General features: G+C 35.0%; 1 protein-coding gene across 1 annotated transcript in view; it reads right to left on the bottom strand.

Moving 5' to 3' along the window:
• Positions 1-291: 291 nt before the first annotated feature.
• LOC127065392 (uncharacterized) overlaps positions 292-25018 on the bottom strand; it is a 74120-nt gene continuing 49393 nt past the window's right edge. Inside the window, exon 4 of the mRNA XM_050997673.1 lies at positions 292-420. Within this exon, the coding sequence (XP_050853630.1) occupies positions 417-420 (4 nt within the window). The 3' untranslated portion in view covers positions 292-416. The remainder of the gene's footprint in view (positions 421-25018) is intronic.

Raw genomic sequence — 25018 nt, 5'->3', positions numbered from 1 at the left:
TTAAATTCGAACATCGAACTATCGAACGATTTCGCACACGCATTTCCTCCTTCTCTTCCTCCTCCTCCTCTCAGTTTCCTCCATCTCTACGTAATAACAGTCGACACTATCCTCCGTGAAAATGCGGAAAATATTCTCGTAGAATCGTTGATTGCACTCGCTACGATTTCGAACTCGGTATCTTATTATCTTTCTCCCTCCTCCTTCTTCCTCCCCCTATTTCATAGTACTTATTGTCTTGTTTACCAAACGAAGACACTATTTAGAACACAAATATGATTGTCGATTGTGGGAAAAGGAAGTGGTGCGCGTGCATACTCGCTTATACGTGCATATGTTGCTTGTTTCATTCTTTGCTTTCTCTCTCTCTCTCTCTTTCTTTTTCTCTCTCTCTTTTTCTTTTTCTAGCCAATGTGTTATCTGTAAAACGTAGACAAAATAGGGAAATAATATTTGTTGAAGAAAGATTGAAGGGAAGTCTATCGTCAAGGAGAAAGATACCTAGCGTATGTCAATTTTTTTCTTTCTTTTGAAAAATAGACAGTTTTGTTGGTAAAACGTATCGATATAAATTTGCATCTTGAAAAATATTTGACTTGAAAAAGCAAAGCTGGAAGGTATATGAAAACGATGGCGCCGCAAAGATTCAAATAAAAGATGCTTCGACGTCCAAAAACTCTATGATATTCTCTTTAACCCTGACCAAAGTCGTTCGTATTTCTAACGCAAAGCTCCATCTTCCTCGACGTTTTTATAGATTCATACTTTTCGATATATCTGGGACACGTTCTTTGGTATACGAATTTTTTGATTAAACATAATGGAAAATATTCTGAAAGAGAATCAACAAAAAAAAGAAAAACAGGAAAAATAAAGATATATGCAATCATGAGAACGTTAATAAATCTGTGTGATGCGTCATAATTGACGTAAATCAAGCATGTTAACGAGCAATTTAAAGAGCTTTAATAGTTTCAATTAAACGTAGACATAGTTGTTCGTTCTCGTAATATTAAGACGAATCGTCGTCTCATGGCTTACGTATTGACATCACCGCGCTAATGGTCCTTTACTCGAGTACTCATTGTCATAAGAACATTTGCGAATATGTACTACTTGAATTATTATTCTCTTAAGAGACAACGAGATGATAGCAATTAACAATCAAGCTTTTACCGACCTTTAACCTTTCAACGCTTCTAGCGTGAATTAAAGAAGTAAAAAACGACGATGAGTAGTAACAAAGTTTAAACGTTCTATAGAGATTGGAATGTTTCGGAACGAATGCTTCGAGAGAACTGTGATTAATGGTAACTTTAGAATAAAAACAATGATTTGCGATAAACGAAGGGCGTGTCCCATTTGTAACCTTTTCTAAACCCGAAACCTCGTAATTTACGATACAAGTTACATGTCGTTAGCGAACGATTGTCGGAGAAGAGAAAAAAAAATAATAAAAAATATTAAGAAAAAAAAAAGGAAAAGAAAAAAATACAACGGAATACAAATGGTCGACGTAATCAAGGATAAGCTCGGATTCCCCAAGAAGATCAGAATAGAATTTTTAATTTCACCGCAATCTATAGGATGGATCTGATTAATCGCTTAAACGCAAATTACTCGGAAAAGTGCAAAACTGCTGCTGTGCCCATTAGAAATTTACTCTCGCCGCTTCGTTTAAATTGAAATTTGCCAAGATTCTTTCCTTATCATTTTTCTCTATCTTCTCTCTCTCTCTCTCTCTCTCTCTCTCTCTCTCTCTCTCTCTCTCTCTCTCTCTCTCTCTCTCCCCCGACGCTTGAATTTGATTAATATAAAGGAGAGAAGCCTTTGCGAGATGGAATTACACGAGAGAATTCGAGAAGGGGCAATCGACCATCAAAAAAATAAAAAAAAAGAGGTTAAAAAGAAATAACACGTTCCGTATTAAAAAATTTTTTATCGACATCTCGAAATTTAACATTATCCAAGCAACGTTAGATCTAACAAAGTCTATATAAATTATTATTTTTTTACGTGGAAAAAAAAGTAAAAAAAAAAAAAAAAAATCAAGACTTTTTACGTACATACGACTCGTTATATTTACGATGAGAAGAAAGAAAAAGATCATATTTCGCGAATGAAAAAGATTTTTTCTACGAGACAAGGAAGATTAAAGCTTGAATCAAATCGAAAAAGCAGTTTCCCCTTAACCCAAGGGTATTCCCTATTTTACTTGAAATTCGATTAAAGACTTCCGCGTATCGAGTAAATAGGAAATTAGATTATCTCGTTAGTCGTCCGCCCTCTTTTGCCGTCGATGCCGAGGAGAAAAGCGAGTTGATTCTTCGTGGACTAAGTTTCTTCGAGAATTTCGTTGTGAATGCTTTTCGTAAGATCATTTATCCCGAAGTAATCCTATATTGCGTAGAGAAAAAGAGAGAGAGAGAGAGAGAGAGAAAGAGAGAGAGAGAGAGAGAGAGAGAGAGAGAGAGAGAGAGAGAGAGAGAGAGAGAGAGAGAGAGAGAGAGAGAGAGAGAGACGAAATCGATCAACAAACTCATCGTCGTTCTCGCGTAAGTCATGACACGATTAAAATAAAAATTCTACGATGTTAGTCGTGAAGCTATCTCCATCGCCAAAGCAATCTCACTATATTACTAAACACAAAACTGCTTGTAACCAAGGAAGCTTTCCTACATCGTAACTCTTGACAGCTGGATAAATAGGTATTAGAAAGTTTCCAAATTAATCTGGAGACACTAAACTCTAAGCTCACTCTGTGTGTTCCCAATCTCATAATTAATTAAATATAGTTTGATTAAACCGCTTGTCGTCAGCAAGTCGTCAATGATCGTCTTTCTACCGAAGATAAATTTCGCAATTTCGCAATCTGTTGCATCGATCTCTTCGCTTCTTTTTTTCTTTTTTTAATATTTCATTTCATTGTACTTTAAACTACGTCATTCTCTCTTTTCTTCAAGAATCACAACATACGTATACATAAAGTAAGATATAAAGTACGAGAAAGTAAACCACGAGAAGGGTAAATGAAATGTCGTTGAAATAAATGAACGAAAGATAAAGAAAGATAGAAAAAGAAATCACTGTTAATCTTCTTTGCTTCATTAACATTAAGACAAGCGCGTCCTATTTACTGAATGATCCTCTCTGATCTCTGTAGACGGTAATAAAAAAAAAAGAAATTATTATACTATTACTCTTTCTCTTCCTCTCTTTCCGACTTTACAAATGTTATACGAAACAATTAATAAACAAAAAGAACTACCACGATAAAAGAAACAGAGAATCGAAGAACATTCATCCTTGTCATTCGTTTACAAATAGATGAATAAACTACTAGAAAGTTATAATAGTTTCGTCACTTCCGGGATATCACTTTATTACCAGGAGCAGTTCCTATCATTAATTACAAGAGCGGTTGAGCGTTCGGTTCATGGCTTTCGTCATTGGTATAGATAACCAGGATGATCTCGTCTGAACCATGTACGTATATGACCCGATCATCGATGGTCAAGATAACCTTGCCTCTAACCCTTATCATCCCTTACCCTACCCTAATCATATATGCTATTATATTGGTAGGAGATAATTAATTGCTTTGTTCGTTAATCGTTATATAAAATTATCGCTAAAGGCTCTCATATTATCGCTTGCGAATTAACTACTACTAGAATAACGACGTTTCGCGAAAAGTATTGAAATCTTTTTTCTTCGTCCTAATCCTCCTTTTCTATTCTTCTTTTTTTTTTATCTAATTTCCGTTCTCTTCGTCAGGAAAAGAACAAAGTGAAGTAAAATAAAATATAATAAATACAAAAGAGAAGAAAAGAGAAAATTAAAAAAAAAAAAAAAAACAGGCATAATTCGCATATCGACCGTGTTAATTCGTGTGTCAAACGTTCTACTTCGTAATCTTTTTTTTTACATGTAATTATCAAGTTGCCATCGTTGACGATCTAAAAGGATCAATTTTCTCTCTTTCTCTTTGTTTGACTATGCCAAAGATACACGTAATTAACTCTTTGACGATACTAATTAATTTTAATCGCTTGCAACGAGAAGAATGACGTTTGTACGGTATAAAATTATAGCTTTTTTCTTTCTCTCTGCCTCTCTCTCTCTCTCTTCTTTTTTCAACGATTATTTTTTTGGCGTGTTATGTTTCATTAAAAATCCTACTATTTCGAGTAGCATTCGCTTTTATTTTGAAAACGGCAACAATTTAACGCAACACGAAAAATCGCAAACGAGTGAAACGATTCTAAGCTACCCTGGAGTGAGAAACATCTCCCATCTATCTTCTCCTTCACTTTCTATCTTCTCCTTCTTCTTAGGCTCTTCTTCTCGAAGCACCATCAAGTGGAAAGTATTTCCGCTCTAACGACGAGCTTTGAGTACCGGCGCATAAGTGGCTCGGCGATGAGCTACCCGAAGAGACGTGTCTATTTCTCTCTTTCTCTCTCTTTCTCTCTTCCCATTTTCTTCCAAAATTGAATGAAACAATCGATCGAGACAAGCATTCGAAAAGAAAATATTTTTATTGTACGAAATTAAATTTGATAATTTTCCGTATATAAAAAGTGTGACTTCAAAGAGAAAAAGAAAAAAAGAAAAAAAAGGAATTAAAAAGGGAAAAAATTATTAAAAACTTTGACTAGAGTATAATTACATACTTTGACTGGATAAAAACCGTGACTTCGCGAATCTAATTTTTCTTCTAACATTAAAATAATCCTACGTTCTCCTTATTACAAGGAAAAAGATGCTCCCTCTTAAGAATCTACCTTCTTCCTTCCTTTTTTCATCGTATAATTGCTTTCGTTTCGTGATATCGCTCCTGGCAACGCAAAATGGCAACGGGATTATCCCTTTTCTTGGCCGTTCTCGAGTTCTATCTACGTTCTACGGATTAATCGATCCGAAAAAAAAGATCATGAATTCGCTAAAACGTGACGATTTACAAAATTGAGACGTAGACGTCGTAATACGTCTTAGTGAAAAAATTTATTTTAGAATTATCGTTATCCGACTTGTATAAGAATACAAGTCGTTTGACTTTGATACAATTTATTATTCATCGATACACGGTTACCGTAGATACAACGTGCATATTATTTCGAAACGAATGAAAAATCCCCGTTCGTCGATAAAATAGTTAAAGGTGTATAACGTGCGAACGTTACTTTCCATAGTTGAATTAATACCGGTCTGGTCCGCATAAATTACAACGAGGAACTACATCCGCTTGACGGCCTATATTACGCTTCTCTCTATACGTTCAAGCTCTACTGAGATCTCTGTATTTATGTATGTGTGTGTGTTTGTGTGTACAGGTGCGTGGGTGTACGTGTACATATGAATATATCTATACGTCCACGAAACGCATTAAATTTAAATTCGAATCGAAATTCCACTAACATCGACGATACGGATTTTTCATTGGTAACGGAGAAAGAACTGGGGTTATTTCAATTTTTCAAAGGCAATATAAATGACCTTTTGTTATATCACGAATAATAGCGATTATTAAAATAGGATTCAATGATCCAAAGTATATTTCGTGATATCTAATTAATTGTGTCTCTACCATGTGTATCTTCTCTGTGCGTATCTCTATGTGCGCATAAAATAGTAATTATAATTATCTTGGAAATAATGAAATATATTTTTGGTCGAGATATAAAATATTATACCAGGATGAAAATGAAAGTTTCGACGTTTATTAATACCTTGTCGGTACAATCATATTAAAAACTTTGTAATATAATACGACAACGTAATCCTCAAATATTGAGAAAGTTTTTCAATGCTCGAATCCGAAGTAACAAATTTTTTCGAAGGTAAAAACGATCAAACCAACCGCGAAATCTGAATATTTATTAACTATAGAATGAACGCATATTGAATACGTGAAACAGGAAATTACTGATTTTATTACGTATACGTATTAGATTCAATATTCATGACGCGTACCGAAGGTAAATACATTATCGCTGGTCTACAACATTGAAAAGAAAAATACGTGAAAATGAATCGAATCAGATGCGGTAAGAAAAATTAATTTTTTGATACGTTCCAATCCAGAAAAGTAAAAAGAAAAAAAAAAGAAAGAAAGGAGGAAAAAGCGGGAGAGAGAGAGAGAGAGAGAGAGAGAGAGAGAGAGAGAACAAATCGAAAAGACCAAATAACATTTTCAACGGTAGCGTTTCAATTACGATCCATCTTTTTCAAGCCAGATCGAATGATAGAGGCTTCTCTTCAACAAAACACCCTATATATGATCCATGTTCACATGAGAGATCGAGAGAAGTCGAATGTGGTGAATGCAAAAATTAAATTGCCGGCCATTTATCCTGACACAAATAGCTTCCCTTTTCGAAGTAGTATGTTTGCACATGTGACAACGTAGTTTCAAAAAAAAAGGAAAAAGAAATAGATAAATGAACAAAAACAATAAAGAAAAAAAAAAAAAGATCCAACAATTATTTTCCTACGACTTTTCAAGAAATTACAATCAATTTAACATTTATCCAATTTACACGCTCGTGAAATATCGATCGTAAATCTTTCTCCTTGACGATAGGATCTTCTCTTAGAAAGAGTGTTACGAAATTACATAAATACATATATAATATCGACGTAAGTTGAGAGCAAACCATATCTATAATTACATACAAATACCGTTGGTATCTGTTATCGATAACATCTTCTAAACGCACGAATACAAGTAGATGGAAAATAAATGAGAATACTAAGGCGAAATCGAGACAGTAAAATGCGATCGCTTTTCCCTGAGCTCTTCTTTCTATTTCCCTTCGGAAAACTAAAATTCCAAAGTAACCCGTCGAACTACTGCCGGAAATATCGTCAATGTTCTCGTCTTCGTTTTCGTTTTCGTTTTCGTTTTCGTCTTCGTCTTCGTCTTCGTCGTCGTCGTCGTCGTCGTCGTCTTCGTCATTGTCGTTTTCGTTGTCGTAGTTGTACTTGTAGTCGTATGCGACCTCGACGTTGAACTACCACCCTCGATGTCATCGATGCATCTTAAAATAAAGTACTTTTACCGAGAGAGTATCGACGATAAGACACGTATCTTCGATACTATATATGAGACGAAACCGAACGGACAATGTAATTAAACGAAAACGAGAAACTCAAGTGAGAAAAGATTCGAAAACGATTCGAACTCGAATATCTCACTTTCATTGTTGAAGGTTCTTTTTAAGAAAAGTCGGTGTTAACGGCAAAGTTTTCTTAAAACTCGACGAAAAGTTTCGTTGAAGTCAGGATAGAACGATTAAATCGTGTTAAACGTTGTTAGAATCTCGGCTTTAACGTTTGCTTTAATTCAAATTAAAGTTCGTCGAACAATTCGAAAACACATCGTTAAAAATATATTAAAAAGAAAAAAAGAAAAAAAGACGAGAAAAGAAAAGAAAAAAGAAAAGAAAAAAAAAAGAGAAAGAGAAAACGGACAAATTTATCTACGATAAAAGTGTTTTGAAAAATGTCGAGTCTGGATCGCAAGTAGTACGAAATGAAAAGAGACAACCTGTCTGACCAGTCATCCTCCCTACCTACTAAAACGCTTAAAAGCTCGATAAGTAAAGGGAATAATTTAGTCTATCTCAAGAGTTTGCGACAGGTAACGTAAACAACAGGTAGCAAACGTTTTACACATCTAAACATCCTGAGATTCACACACGTACGTACGTAAACATCCCCGCCTTAAAGCACTCTCGGCCGGACAAACAAACTCGGCCTCCTTTCGTCCTAAACATATATGTAATACAGCATGAATCGTTGTTTACACGATCGCTGCATTCATACCATACGATCAACGCAAATTACCCTATGACTTTTCATTTCCCATTTTATCCATATTCGTCGGAGAATCGTCGGGTTAAATATTCCTACAGGGAATTGCTCGCTCTCAACTTACGTGGGTCGTCAATGAAAAACGAGAGAAAGAGAGAAAAAAGAGAAAGAGAGAGAGAGAAAGAGAGAGAGAGAGAGAGAGAGAGAAAATTGAGGAATGAGAAAGAAAGAGAAAGAAAACTGAAGAATAGGAAAATGAAAGAAAGAGAAAAAAGACATTGAAAAATGAGAAGGAAAAAAAGAGAAAAAGAGAGAAAGATATAAAAACAAAATATGAACAACAAAGAGAAAGATAGAAAGAAAAAAAAGAAAAACAGAGGAAGTGAGAGAGAGAGAGAGAGAGAGAGAGAGAGAATCATCGATGATTACTTGCTCCAAGGAGATAAAAATCAGAAGAAGCTTGTACAGCATCCGACGAAAAATCTCTCACGCTACGATGTATCGTCGTCGATAGATGAAAATGTTACTTCGAACAACACGACGATCGCACTCACGTCGAAGCGTCGTCGCGTTAACCAGACTAAATCGACATAGAAGAAACGCGTTCGAATTCGGCCGTTTCGTCGACGAACGATTATCGTATCGAATCTCGTCACTTATTATCGTTGCCTTTTCTTCTTCCTCTTCCTCTTCCTCTTCCTCTTCTTCCTCTTCTTCTTCTTCTTCTTCCTCGAGGATATTTTTCCACGAGCGTACGAGTTTCTCAAAGTTTTGCATTTTCTCGTTGCACTCGCGACGACGACGACGACGACGACGACGACGACGACGACGACGACGATAACAATGACAACGACGACGACGACGACGATAACAATGACAACGACGACGACGAGGATGATAAGGACGTGGTTGAAGATAAGGACGAGGACGAGGACGATGACGTGTCAATAACGAAAACGAATTGAGACGCGAGATGCCGCGTAAACGACATGTTTTCCCGACATCTGTCTTTCATTTCTTCTCACCGTCATTTTGACTGATATTTCACACTTTAGTCAAGAAAATTCTAACGCAGGCACATTCCATGTCGTCTCTCCTCTTTCTTTCTCTAATTATTTTCTTGATTGGAAAATTCGACAACGAAGAAGAAGAAGAAGAAGATTAAGAAGAAGAAAAGAAAAAAATCGCGACGAAATGCACTCGCGCACGAGTTCCGAGAAATAGAAAGGAAGGAAGGAAGGAAGGAAGGAAGGAAGGAAGGAAGGAAGGAAAAAGGGAAGGGGAAAAAGAAAAATGCTATGTTCTCACGTCTCCCCACTTTTTCTTTTTCTTCCACGCGGGAAAACTATTCTTTCCTCTTTCACTTTCCAATCGCCGGCGACGCCGACGACGACGACGATGACGATGACGATGATAACGACGACGACGATAACGACGATAACGACGACGAGGAGGACAAGAAGAACGACAATAACGATGACGATGACAATGACAATGACGACAACGACGACGACGAGGATGACGAGGACGACGATGACGATGACGACGGCAACGGGGACAACGATGAGGATAAGGACGATGACAAAGACAACGATAAGCAGCTCGTGCGCCGCCGTCGTATTGACGTTGACGACGGCCGAGACCCGACTGACGGAACGATTCTCTCTCTCTCTACCACCGACGCTGTAGTAGCACAGTGTCGTAGCATTCGACGGAAAACTGGTGAATTTTCCATCCTAGAGAAAGAGAAGATATGGTTCACCCTTAAAGGACGCCAATTTTATCCGTCACTGTCTTTTCTCTCTTTCTCTCTCTCTCTCTCTCTCTCTCTCTCTCTCTCTCTCTCTCTCTCTCTCTCTCTCTCTCTCTTTTCTATTGTAACTTTCTACTATTACACGCGTGTGTGCGAGAGTGGGAGTAAGAGAGAAACAGAGAAAAAGAGAAAAGGAGAGAAAGAGACGGATAGATAGGGAGAAGAATATGAGTAAGAGAGAAAGAGAGAAACAGACAGAAGGGAGGATTATATGAAAGAGAAAAAAGGTTGCCGTCTGGTTGTCGTTGCTGATGCTGCTGCTACCACTGCCGTTGCTGCTGGCACTCTGCTAGCACACTATACTCCGTAACTTGGTCCACCAACCGACGGCTCGGCAGCCCCGGCTGTTTTGCAAAAATTAGGTCAGCCGTGTGCCTTCCCCTCCATCCTCTCTCTCTCTCTCTTTCTCTCTCTCCCATGCTCGATCGTCTCCCTCCTTCTCAACCCCACTCGCTCGTGCTTAACTCTCTCAATGCATCCTCTTCCCTTCTCGTGTTCTCCTCCGTCTGTCTGTCTCCTCTCTCTCTCTCTCTCTCTCTCTCTCTCTCTCTCTCTCTCTCTCTCTCTCTCTCTCTCTCTCTCTTTCTGCCTCTCCCTCTTTCTTTCTCTTTTCATTTCTCTCTCACATGCGCGTGTTCTCTTTTCTCTTTTATCCTGTTTCCCTTACTCTTAAAGACCATTTTCCGCGATATCGGAATCCCATGAATGCCTACCCATCGTGTATGTTGTACTTGGACGAATCTTCTAAAAAATTTCTTTTATTTCTTTCCTCTTTTAACTCCTTCCTCCCATTCGTCGTCACTCTTAATACTATCCTTCGTTATCGTTCTTCCTTCCTTCCTTCCTTTCTTTCTTTCTTTTTTTTTATAAACGAACCGTCGTCAAGGATTGCAAATTTTTTTTGCCGAGATCGTGTTTGAGAAATTAAATTTAATTGGATAAGTTTTATAGAACCGATGATCTTTCTTCGTGATCTAGGACAGAAGAAAAGGAGACGTGGTCGTACTGTCATCTCACGCCATTAGATCGAAAACGAAAAATAATGAAGGAGGTCGCCTTTAATAACGATACAATTTACGATTTTTCTTTCTTTCTTTCTTTCTTTTTTTTTTATAACTCCTTAACGCGCGTATAACAAAACGAATTTTCTCTTTCTATTCGACCGACTAGAGAAAAAAGAGAAAAGAACTATGTTAGAGATTTCCACTTGACAAATTTTCACGATACGCGTACTTGTTGCACGTAGTAGAGAGAGAAAGAGAGAGGAACACGCAGTCAGTCGGTCGGCACAACGTTTTCAAGAGAGTTTCCTTTCCACGGTTTCCAGTTTTCTCTTGTTTTAATTCTCGTCTTTTAGACGCTTTTTCCTTTCTTTTGTTAAGAATCTCTGTGTACCGCGCGCGAGTCGTTGAAGCAATACGACTTGGTAAGCTTGGTATTTCCCTTGGAGTCCCCCGTAAAGTCCGATTAAATAAAGTTTCTAATTAAAATCCTGATTAAGATTCTCTCCTATGTACTATCGTATAAACAATTATTTTACCACGCGTTTACTTTTTACTTCTTATTTCCAATATAATTACGTTAAAAGATTTGTTACTACCGAATGCAACTCGTTCATTCCTAATCACGAGATTTAGATCAATATCACTAAGTCTACAACAAGCCAATCACAATTTTCTCTAATCTTTCTTATATATACCATAATTTAATTAAAGAGTCGTTCGATCACGAGAACGTGAGAAAGAAATGGATGTGATAGAGAAGTGATAGGGAGAAGGGATGATCGAATTAAAGCATCGCGAATACGGACGCGGTTCACCGCATATAATTAACTTAAATGTAAATCACAGATCCGAACGAATTCAAACGCATAATGGGATAATATACTGTCAAATCGACTAACGAATTCTACGCGATAACGAGGACTTCAATTTATTTCAATTTATAAATTTATAAGGGTGAAACTGAATTGCGGTGTAACGCCAACGTGTGTTTGTTTGTGTGTGTGTGTGTGTGCGTGCGCGCGAGCAAACGCTTTTCCTTGAAATAACGCGACGGCTACGACGACGATTATGATATAAAAATACACATTGTAAAATGTGTTCCCTTTGATGAATTTTTAACGAGGATATTGTGAACATTTACATGCGATTCCCGTGGCACAATTTGTCCCGTTTTAACATAAGATCCAGTCCATTCCTTTTTAAGGTTGCTTTCATGCACGTTCTCTTAAAAAGAATTTCAAACTGTGTATCTATAATATATCCACTGAGAAAATAAAATTCGTTTCCCTTTGTTTTTATATTATATTTGAACAATTCCTCTTACGTGTTATTTTCTTCAAAAGCTTTTCAACGGAAGTAAATTTCTTCGTTAAATTCCACTTAACATGCACGAGATAATACGATAACAATCATTTTGATTCAGTATGATTTTTAATGTAAAACAGAGGGAAAATGTTAACGAATAATTTAAACGATAACGCGTGAAAGATCGCGAAATGATATGATTAAAAATGAAAATCCTGGATTTGATATCATTGGAAAATCAAATAAATTAAATAACTGGAATTATGAAAATGAGTAGCATCGATACGATCGTAAACCACGAACTTTCCTAATAGTCCTTTTATAAAAATAAATATGACTTTGCCTCCCTCGACACGATTTGCCGATAAACCCAATTCTCCTATCGATATTGTAAACCGTACTTAAAAAGAAACACAAACCTATCGTTCGTCTATAATTCAACGACGGTAGAAGTATTATTTTGTTCATTTTTACCTTCGGTGATGGAAAACATTGAGAAAAGAGATATAAAAATATCGATCTAATAATAAGATCAATGCTTTTGCCTTCCTTTCCCTTTAGAAAGGTATATAAAAAAAAAAAAGAAAAAAAACAAAAAGATAAAAACGAAAGAAAAATCGTACTCAAGTCGATGTTTTCTTTTGGAATCTCATGAGAATCGAAAGAAAAAGAAAAAACAGAGAGAAAGAAAAAGAGAAAAAGAGAGGAAGTAAGAAAGAATAAAAATAAATAAAAAGAGATAGATAAAAAAAACTAGCGAATATGGTCAAAAATATTTTTCACGTTGACTTAGAGCTAATTCGTATGATTGGTAGAGTATCTTAAAAAATAAACAATAATTTACCGCAGTAGATGAATATTAATAGTCCTGTGTAAAATTATAGATAAAGTCTATTAAGGTTACGTGTTTCTGCGTTAACCCGTAATAATCTTACGACGACCTAGCAAACATAAACTTAAATCACATGATCGACGATGTATTTACCTACTTCATGTAGCAATTAAGCAAAAGGTCTTTTACGTTCTTATATAATAAATAAACTCGACAAAATTCTAATAAAAAAAAAAGAAGTAAACAAAGAAAAGAAAAGAAAAGAAAAGAAAAGAAAAGAAAAGAAAAGAAAAGAAAAGAAAAGAAAAGGAAAGCATGGAAATAATTTATCAGCTGCCGACACGAAGCGCCATAGCGAATGGATGAAAAATATTGTTTCCTTGGAAGAATATTATGCAGGTGATAAATTAAGGAATATCTCGAGTAATATATCCTATATACTTTAATAGAATGTACATATTGGTATATATCTACATAAATAAGTAGAAACTACTGAAAGAATAGACTTTAAATGAAAACATATACGTACGCACATATGTACGTATGTGCATGTGTGTGTATATATATATGTATGTATTTATATACGTTTTATGGTCTCGTTTCCTTGCAAGGTGACACGCGAGCTCGATATATTTATATTTCATGATACGTTATTGAACACGCACGCACAATATGTGTCCAGCACGTAAACGCAACTATACATTCATATATATAGAAGATCAATATAAAACGAACGTATTATTCGAAAATCGAGTATCACCGGGGTCATGTGTGTGTGTGTGTGTGTGTGTGTATAGGTAGTAACCAACAACAAAACCTTTTTACCGTCTCTACCTGTAACCTATGAGAAAGGATTATCGAAACACAAAATTGGATCGGTTGAGTAATATGGGTCAATAATGACCAAGTTCCGTATTATGAAACTACACCGCACATACTCGCCCTACTATAGACACAAAAATACAAACCATTTCCTCGTTCCTCTTTTATAAAAATCGATATGTACGTCGATGAAAAATCATCGATTTATAGATATACCCTACCCTTATCGTTTCCTGCAAATAATTTGGGAGAAGAGTCGAAAGAGTAAAATATAGGGAGAGAGAGAGAAAGAGAAGATAGAAGTGATTTTCCACTCCGTTCGTTCGTTCGTTCGTTCGTTCGATCGATCTACTCTACGTTCTCTCTTTCCCTCTCTCTCTCTCTCTCTTTCGAACGAGAACGATCGAATGGAAATGGAGCAACAAATTAAGGAGGATTAATTAGTCGAGTGCACCGGATGTTGACTATACTCTTGGGGGGGAGGGGAGGGGGATAGCAGCGTCCTCTGCACACGCACGGATACCTCTAATTGTAATACAAAGAGGAACCCAAGTATTTAAGCTCTTCCACGTTGGAACTGGATACGAGCCAAGAACGTTTATCATCACGCACTGTTTCTAGCGAGTGACTCCTCGAAAATGTGAAATTTTTCTTTTTATTTCTCCTTTTTGTTACTTTTATGTTTTGAATTTTCTCTCTCTTTCTCCTTCTTCTTTTTTTTTTTTTTTTAATTCAAGAGGTACCTACAGCATATTACATTATATGTCAAAAAATAATCAAAGAGAAAACCATACAATCGTTGTATGAAAATAATGAAAAAAAGAAAAAGAAAAAAAGGAAAGAGTCTATTCGAGTGCACGTGATATTCATAACTTGTCTCTTTCTTGATTTGAATCGTCGAATGAACGCAACAAAAAATTATGCATGTATGCACACGTCAGACATTACCATTTTACATTTGTGCATCCATATAAAGAGTACAACAGACCGACACGTGTTTCGTTTCCCGTAGAGTTGCAACCACTTGAATAAGTTGAGTTCATGGACGTACGAAAATAGATCCCTCTATCGTCGTAACATCTGAAGATGATCTATTCTTTGCAAAGAGATTCTTCTTCGTTTCAATTAGTTCCCTTTGACAATCGATGATGAATCGATCACTCTCGATAGCTTAGTCAAATGTTACCTTTTATTCCATTCAAAATTATACAAGAAATACCTGTACCTAGTTACAATAATACGACACACGTATCATAGATATAACAATTATATATACATATGATTCTCAAAAGAGTTAAAGTGACTTCTTATGCAAAAAGAATACGAAATTTCGGGATAACGTCATTGTTGCGTAATAACCAATCTACTCTTTCTTGCATTCGTTTGAAGGAGAGAGAGAGAGAGAGAAAGAGAAAGAGAAAGAGATGGAAAGAAAAAAGAAAGAAAGAGAGAGAAGTGCATAATACTCGGTCCATTCTTTATGGCATTGTACACATTTCTTTCTTTTCGTATGCATATACAAAGAAGAAGAAAGAAAAGGGGTAACCTTTGAGCGTTACAAAGAGATGTCGGTTGAAAGCTTGCCGTTAAATTTAGCAAAGACTCGACGGCATTATTAAAGCCAACGTCCGCGCAACCGCCAATGACGCGATGACGACGATGATAATCACGACACGATGCGCTTCCTTTAAATTTGAATACACAGAAGCCTTAATAATATAGAAAGACGCAAAGCGTTGACTCTTGAACCCCGGCTTTGAGTAATTTTGCTAGACAGAGGAAAAGAGAGGGAGAGGGAGAGAGAGAGAGAGAGAGATAGCTTAAACTTTGAATTATATCGATGATCGAGTAGTACAGTTTTGATCTTGTTCAAAGGTTTATTTAATCAAACATCGTGCAAACTTAGCACGTTAAATCTTATTGCGTTGATCGACAGCATTATCGAAATCCAAACTTTATTTCTCGTCGATTTAATATCGAGTCATATCGAGCGACCTAATTTTTTAATATCGTGTTAATCGATTTATCGCAAAATCCGATATATATGGGAAAACTTTGGAGATGATTTTTCTCTCTTTTTTTCTTTTTTTTAGTTTTCCATTTTTTTTCTCTTTATTTTCTCGTTCTTATTGATAAATTCAGGACGTATAATGATCGCTCGAAGCAACGGCGAGGTGAAGCAATTTCCAAGCAAGCTATGTGCCTCTACGCGCATATATACGCATGTACATACATTCTCTCTCTCTCTCTCTCTCTCTCTCTCTCTCTCTCTCTCTCTCTCTCTCTCTCTCTCTCTCGCTCTCTCTCTCGCTCTCTCTCTCTCTCTCTCTGCATCTTACACATACATATACACATATAAAGTCATCGTCCGTCGGAAGTGGCTAACTTTCAGGGACGAACGGAAGAGCCCGATACCGGTGATGCTCGTGAACATGGTAGTCACGCTATACTGAGAAACAAAGACTATTAGAAGGAGTAGGGAAAATCAGAATAGTGAGGAGGGAAAAGGAGGAGGAGGAGGAGGAGGAGATGGAAATGGGGGGATCAGAATAGCTAGGCGTCGACGTACTCGAAAGCACTTGTCCTTTCTCGGACAAACCCGTGTAGCAGTACGTATATACCAACGGGCAAGATGCTAAGTTAGTTGGCTAAGTTTATCAAACGCGAGGGAGAAACCCTCGACAATATATTTTCTTTTCTTTTTTTTTCACTCACTTTCGAACAGTTTGAGGTTCGACCTAAGTCTCCCCGATAATCCTACATTGGAAGAAGAATGTGCTAGAGGAGAAAAAATATTGTTCTATCTTTTCTTTCAAATATACTAGGAACGCGAGTAGTATATAAAAAAAATGATCTACATACATACTTATGTACTACACGTTTACAAATAGCAGGATTTTATAACGGATTTGTACATATGCCATGTCTGGTACCCTCCACGTTTTCTACTTACGTTAAATATGTAATTTCCTACTCTTCTTTATCTCTCTTTCTTTTTTTCTCTCTTCCTACCCATCCTTCTCTTTATCTCTATTTTCTCCATTTTCCTGATCAATTCAATTTTACACTGGAGTAAGAACAGATGGTACACGCACCTACGGTTGGAGTGGAACAAATCTCTTAAATTTGGCATGAAAAAAAAAAATAAATAAAAGAAAGATAAGAGAAAAAGAAAGGGATAGAAAAACAGAGATAGAGAGCCAAGGAGACAAAGAGATAAAGAGACGTATCACAATTTTTCTTTCGAAATCGATTAAATGGAAGATCGATTTCCGAAGAAAAGTCTCTATTAAGTTTGATATCCGAGATTTATCGATGCGTACAAAAACGAGATTGGATTCGTTGAAGCTCCTCCCGACTTAAACGATGATCTGAATGAATATCAGAAAAGAAGAAAAGAATAAAACAAACGATCGCTAGAAAGGATTCGATATGTTTTTCTTTCTTTTTTTCTTTTTTTTTTTTTCATTTCTTTTTTTCATTTTTTTATTTTTTATTTTGTTACCGAGAGAAACGAGCAAATGTGAACGCCTTTACGGTAGATTAATCGCAACAATTGCGAAAGAGTCGAATAACGACGAGCGACATCAACGACGAACGTTATTACACAATCCCGCGTTTGTAATAACGACCGCGCGAAAAACTCCACGCGAAAAAATTTCCATAAATTTACATCGGGCTTACAATAACTTGAATATCTAGAGAGGTGCTCTGAAAATGCGCGGGCTTTATAAAAGTTACGTGGCGATTACGAGCGGCTTCGTCTTTCTTCTTTTTTTTTTCTTTTTTATTATTTTTGTTCTTCTTTTTTCTCTTTTTTTTTTTGTTTTAAGGAGGGAAGGGAGTTGGAAGGGAAAGAGAGCAGGGGAAAGATGATAGGGAAAAGAGGAGAGACGATTTTGCTATCCTTGGCGCTACTCCAACGCTTTTTGCATAAAGTAACAAAAGAAAAAAAAAAAGAAAAAAGAAAAAGAAAAAGAAAAAGGAGAGAAAGAGAGACAGTAAGAGTAAAAAAGAAATGCAAAGTCTTGAGCATTTATACGATGAAACATCCTTTTACTACAAATCTATATAAATCGATTAAGGATATAAACTTGTGTTAAACAAACGAACATTTTGAACAAGAGAACAAAGTAAAAGTAAAGTAGAATAAACATGAGAGAATACTCTTATCATTTTAGAAAGGACACGGTGCAATGGTCGGTGGTTAGGTTGATCGAGTAATCGTTTACAAACCGTGCTATCGCCTCGATGAGGCTCCCGACTGTGAAAGGGTAGTCGTTGCTTCGTACAGATAGAGAAGGAGAGATAGATAGAGAGAGAGAGAGAGAGAGAGAGAGAGAGAGAGAGAGAGAGATAGAGGGAGAGAGTTGGGGTCGATATAGGAAGGAACGCTTGCGCTGTTCGCCTTCGACCACCCTCGCGCACTAATATCATCGTGTTGTCGTTTTCTCTCTCTCTCTCTCTCTCTCTCTCTCTCTCTCTCACTCACTCACTCACTCACACACACACACACTTCTCATCCCTCTTCATTTCTCTTTTATTAATTCCCCATGGTTGAATTTATTTATCTTTTCTCTTTCTTTCTTTCTCTTTCTTTCTCTTTCTTTCTCTCTCTATTTCTTTCTTCCTTTCAGGTTTCCCAAGAACCGATAGGAATTCTCAACGCTTTATCCATTCCCTTGATGTCTATATATTAAAGTTCCTTCAAAGAAAAACTAAAAAGAAGTATGGAAGATTCAGTACGATCTCGTAAACTTACATCGTTCGTCAAGATTAAGATCATTCATTATCCTTTACTAGCGTACCTATATTCATTCTTCGGTTGACACTCGTTACAGTGTTCACAATTTCAGTAGATATTTATCATACTGCGAAATATTCATCTTTCTTATTAACCGTTAACTTGTAATTATTAGAACGTCTTGGGAGAATAAGCCGCAGGATCAATTAAGGACAACTTTAGCTTCTCTCGCAGGCGAGTTTGCATCTTGAAAACGCTATATATAACTTTACTTTAGAATTATTTTTACGGGGTCAGTATAATGTAATTGAGTGAAGATAAATGAAAGTAAGGAAAAAATATTTAAATGAAAATTTGTGACGTCCACTGAGATTCGTGATTATTATTTTGAAATTAAAAAAAAAAAAAAGAAAAAGAAAAAGAAAAAGAAAAAAGAAAAAAAGAACTTCGAAAGGAGGGACAATGTTATCTATCGACGTTTTTCATTCGTGATTAATGGATTCTATTTAAGAAAACAAAACTTCGTGATAATCGTTAACTTAGATAAATCGAAAATTATTCTTCGATAGGACGATCGATAAATCAAACTGACTTCTGAGAAAATATAGAAAGCTCGGTTATTGAACATTTAATAAATACAAGAGTGTCCTATCGCATAGCGTCAACGATGGATTTTCATCCGTCGTTTCCCTCCGACGCGTTAGAGGAGATGACGTGAAAAATGTGAACTTCCTGGAAGGAAATTGTATCAGGTGATATCGCTTAAAAAGGTTCACGGATTTCCGTAGGATATTTACTTGGCACCTACATAAACTTATTTGTATGATAAGATAAATCGAATAAATTATATTTCTTGCTATCTTGGCGCTAACGATTTACATATTAAGTTAAAAATATCTCCGAAGATGATCGATAAAAAAGTTAAAAAAAAAAACGAATCAGAGATCAATTCGAAATAAAATAAATCGAATTTCATTTAAAATAATTTGGAATAAATTTACGTTCTACGATTAAACGTTTTACACACGAATAACATCAACGTCCTTCTCTTTTATTTATTTACAACATGACTAATACCAACGTCCTTCTCTTTTCTTTATTTACAAGTACGTATTTTCTAAACGGCGAATGTGATGCATAAATCATGCGATCTCAAAACAACAAATTTCTCCTTGTTTTTATCGATTCTTCGAAAGTTTTTATTGACGCGTTTCCGCCCTATGTTCGTTGTTCTTCTATCCATGTTCCAAGTTAAACTCTCCCTGTTTGTGAACGTTATCGCGATATCATTAAGACAACTTTTCCAATAGAAAAATACGACACGCTCGTAAAAGACACGTTTCTAGGAAAAAAGTAAGTTTCTTCTTAGCAAGTTAAGCAAATATCTGAACGGTACCAGAATATTAAATGTAGGGACGTTCGATCGATGTTTAAACGTGTCGAGCTATAAATCTACCTATAAATCGAAGAAAATCCTTTAGATAATCATTTGGATGGTCGAATAAACTTCGATTTCACGTTTAAGAAAACTTTAAGAACCATGAAAATCCTTCAATCAATTATACTGGATATCAAGGAATAGAAAGATACATATATTTATTCGAAGCTAAATATCCATATGTGTAATTTCAATTAATTTCGAAAGTCGTACAGTCTCGCATAGAGGTCATCTATGTTTTCGCTTTTCTCCTTGAGAATAGACGCTCCGTAATATTCCAGAGAAATTAGTTAAATGAAATCTCGGAAAGAAATGAATGTCGGTCATTAATGTATTATGAAATTTAAGAGAAAAGAAAGAAATTTAAAAAGTTAAGTAATTCAAAAGACCGTGACTCTAGTTGCTACGTGTAATCTTTCAGATAGATACAAATTTGCATTTTATATAACTAAATATTGTTACGGAACGTTAACGAGCAGTAAAAAATATTAACTCAATAATGAAATGATCGTCATTGGTATTCAAATCTCGGAAAACGTACCGTTTAATGACCTTTTGAATTTTCACAGAAATTTGTACAATTTTCGATTGATAGGAAGGTCAAATTACAGGCATACTAAATGAAGTCCAGAGAACCATATTCACATTCACTCAACCATTAAGCTTCGTCGACCGACTTGAACGGATAGGTGATAACGGTCACGATACGTATATATGTATGTAAGCTAACTCTCATACCTTCTCTTTCTCGTATCACTCGAATTGATTTCCTCTTGATTTCCGGATCAGCCAGTACGACTGTACTCCATTAATGAACTATCAGTGAAGTCGTTCAACGAAAAGTCTCTTCGAAATGAAAAAAAAATTTATGCTTCTTTCTCTTTTTAATAGTTCCTTTTCACGAAATTAATTACACCAACTATTACGTGATAAACTAAGTGATAAACACAAGGCAACACTTTAATTACTTCTCGCGTGTTATAGTGAAATCTCGACGCAAAATCAACTTTGATTATTACGCGTTAAAGATAGGAAGATGTTCTCCCTCTGAAATGATGAAACGAACTGATTTCTCTATATTTTTGTACCTACTTTTGTATATGTATGTATGTAATGTTTACTAAGTCGACTTTATTATGTCTGGTTGTTTTTGGTTTTTCTTCGTAACGTGTTTCTTACAGACAACGACAACGCGTGACTTGTTGCCGAAGGTCAAGCCGATGTTGCTGTAAACAGTCATTCCATCGATCACCTGTTGTTCTCACGTTAGAATAGATCTTTTTCGGTTGAACAAAAAAAAGCAAGATGATAAACAATATATTTCTTTAGAAATTGAGCATTTAATGAAACGCGCGCGCAAGCACGTGTGTTTGTATGTGTGTTATATAATTGTATACACACACATATATATAGACAGATATATATATTAAAAATTAAAATAAATTTTATTAGCAACTTTGTATCCATATACGCTGGTACGAAGAGGGCCATAATATAGCAGTAATAATATTTAAGTAGGAAGAGGCTTAAAGGGCATAGTAAGGCCAACTGAATTTTTTAAAATAGAATCATGTGTTTTTAATGACATGGGTATATGTGGTTGATATTTTCCATAAAAAAATATTAATTTATGTATGACAAAAAATTATTGGTTTAGGAGATATTTCGCAATTGAGACTACTTTCGTAATAAGGATTTTTTTTTATTTCATACACTGGCGATTATGAAATAAATCTAAATATTATTTAAATATTTTAAATAAACAAAATAAATTGTACATAATTATAATAAAAATTTTAATGATCTCATCATAATTCTGTTCTTATATATATATTAAAAAAAATCGATTTTATTATAACAATATTATTGCATTATTTAAATAAATAAAGAATAAATTACACTTGAAAATGCTCTTTGTTTCAAGTCTCTACGACTTTTCGTTCCGAAGATATCGGCTTCGAAAGATTTTCATTCATAATTTCGTATAGTACAGCTGATCGTAGTAAAAGTAGTAAGCGTGCGTAATTTCTTGGAATTTATATAGGTCAGTGTGTCACTGGGCTAATTTGAATGAAATTATATAGGTCAGTGTGTCATCGTAAACGTCTTTCCTTTATATAGGAATATCTCCGGAACTAAAAGTCGTAGAGACTTGAATCAAATACCATTTTAAAGAGCAAAATTTTCGCTATTTTTCTATGATATTGTTAATAATTAATTAACAATTTGTTATAAACAATTTTTATAAACAAATTCTTATAAATTAAATTCGTCTTATTTTGTGAAAATAAAACTTTGGATTACGATTGATTTATAAAATTACATAAATGAATAAACAATTATTTAAAAAAAGTACTTTGTTATCATATTATTTTATTATATTATTATATTATGCAGTTAAAAATATATGATTTCATATAAAAAAAACAGTTCTCTTCCAAATATCCTTCACGCGTCCATCTACAAATAAATTTATTACTGCTATATATAAGCTGCGAATAAAATTTTATTTGAATTTGTAACATATTATACTTAATTTTCTTTTCTTTTCAAACACTTTCTTTTCTCTTCAATTTTCGAACAAAAATACAATGAGGAATAACGAATATCTTTAACGAAGTTACTTCATGTCATGAAAGGTATAATAGAAAATATGAGAAACGAGAAGGACATGAGAATCGATAATACGAAACGTTTGGTACGCACGTACGCTTCTCTCCATAAACTGAAAACAACAGTAGAAACAACGTAGACTAGACGAGAAAGTTCATGTTTCCGTATACCGTGAGAATCGGTTATCGCAATTTCCGTCTATTTTGAAGTCGCGGTTGAACGGGCTGAAGAGTTAACGCAACGAGAAATAAAATCCAACGATCTACCTATTTCTGTGATTTTTCTTTCTTTCTTTCCTTCTTTTTTTCTTTCTTTTTCGTCAGACAAGAAAATAGAATAAACTCTCTGGGTGTGTGTGAAAAATCATTTTAAATAAAAATAAAATAAAACATATTGGAAAAATTTCTCGAAATATAATAAACTTTTCAGATACATTAAATAATTGATATTGAAATTGTTTCGCTAATAATCATTTCAATTTAAATACAGAGAAACAAAAAATTTTTGATATCTTACGTATTCTTGTTTCCATGAAAAAAAAATTTAGCCATTCTATCGTTCAATATACTCTCAACGGGCGTACACTTAAACGCGAATTTAATTTCGCACTGACCACCATGAAGCACGCGCTAGAAATCGCTTGAATTCTTCAAAACTAATGGAATGTGTAATGGTTACGCTTCTGGAACGAAGCGTGTCAAACGCTCGAGGCAGCTTTCTCGTACATCGAAACTCACCAACGTGTCGTATAATACAGAGAAAAGTGTTCAATATAATAAAATATAAATGTAATATAAAATATGACGTCAATATGTCATCTGTGTATTTCATTTATTCCTTTGATGTTTTTTTTTTTTTACATTTAATCTACTATATAACGTCAAATGCGAATAATATCCTTGGAATTATCAGTAGCGAGATAAAGGTGTAAAAAATGACTAATACTCTTTCAACAATAAAAACATAAATGTTTCATCTCTTTCTCTCTTTTCTCTTTTCGACTTTATCTCTTATCGATAGATACTAATCGTCGTTCATACTAAAAGAATTGTTTAAAGCCAACATTAAGAAGAGACGAGTGTAAACAGTTTCGTATATAGTAAAGAAGTATCCCCAGTAGTACGAGTTTATGCTTAAACAGACATATGTATGTAACTACATACATATGTACATTGTTCGAAATAAACCAGCGAAGTTCTTCACACAAAGAGAAATCATTTGATCATAAATTTGCTGCAATAATCGTTATTGGTTTTCTCTTACTAAGCAAATTGAATATATGAACGTGTAAATATATATCTGGGGCAGAGAAGAAAAATACAGAATTTTAACGTGTTTTTCTTTTACTTTCCACTCTGAAAGAGAGGAAAAGAGAGAAATAGATGATGAGAAAAAAGAAAGAAAAGAGAGAAAAAGAGAAAAGATAGAAATAGAAAGAGAAGGAAAGTGATAGAAAAAAAAAAGAACGGATGTGGAAAAATATCAATTGATCTCATCGTTGACCCAAACTTCGAAAAATTAAAATAACAATGGCATACGAAGAGTCAGATAGCTAGGAAACAAAGAAAAACAATTATGGCATCTCTCTGCGAACTGTTTGTACGGCGACATCTAAAAGGGACAAAAGAGTACTGGTGTGTGGGAGGATGAACGAAGATAGTGAAAGAGGAAGAGGAAAAAGAAGGGAAAGAGAAAAAAAATGAAGACGAAGATATCAACAAAGAAGTAAAGAAAGGATGAGGGATAAAAAGGAGGTGAAGGGATATCCAAATAAAGGATAGGTGCACAGGACATCCATTAACACAGAAAGACAGGCGTGAGATCAGAGGGCCTGAAACAGCAGGACAGAATGATATATATATATATATATATATATATATATATATCACCGCAACAATGTAACAGGCTTAAAAGCAACAGGCAGCCAATCAATAACCGACTCTTCTGCCAAAGCTAAAATTTTCGTTAACTTTCAAGAACGATTTTCTAACGATGTTGATTTTTCTTATTTCCAAAATGAAATGTACGATATTTAGTATTTCATATAAAGAAACTCGAAATTCATAAACACGTACATAATAGTACATACCATTATTTTATTCGTATCGATTATTGTCTTTTTTTTTTTGTTGACCAAACGTATCGTATACATTTCCAATTCACGCTTTGTGAAATGGAAAGCCAGTGTGATTGAGATATTTATATCATAAATATGTATATTTGTATTTGTAATATACGATTGACGTGATTGGCTTCATCAATTAATCAAAGTCAGTCATCGTTGATGTATTTTTCGTTAAGTTAAAAATCATTATGATATATCGTTAAATAAATAGCGGGTTACTTCTTTTCTTTTCTTTTGTTTTTCCTTTTTTTTATCATAACAACGAGAATATATATAAAAGAAATCGAAACCAAAAAAAGGAACCTTTAATCAATAATGATAAAATATCAACTATCTCTACTCTACATCCTGAAGAAAATTATATTTTCGAATCGATAATCGTTTCAACGTTAAAGCACTACGACGATTTGCATTTGCCCTTTCGCTACTAGTTATGTTTCTTCCTTAGTAAAACGGTCTTTACGCTTCAAGCGCAATACTATTGCACTTAGAAAACTGAATTTA

The sequence above is a fragment of the Vespula vulgaris genome, chromosome 7 (assembly GCF_905475345.1).
Source record: "Vespula vulgaris chromosome 7, iyVesVulg1.1, whole genome shotgun sequence".
Lineage (NCBI taxonomy): Eukaryota > Metazoa > Arthropoda > Insecta > Hymenoptera > Vespidae > Vespula > Vespula vulgaris.
Note: the sequence above shows the minus strand (reverse complement) of the source record. Positions and strands in the feature narration are given on the sequence as shown.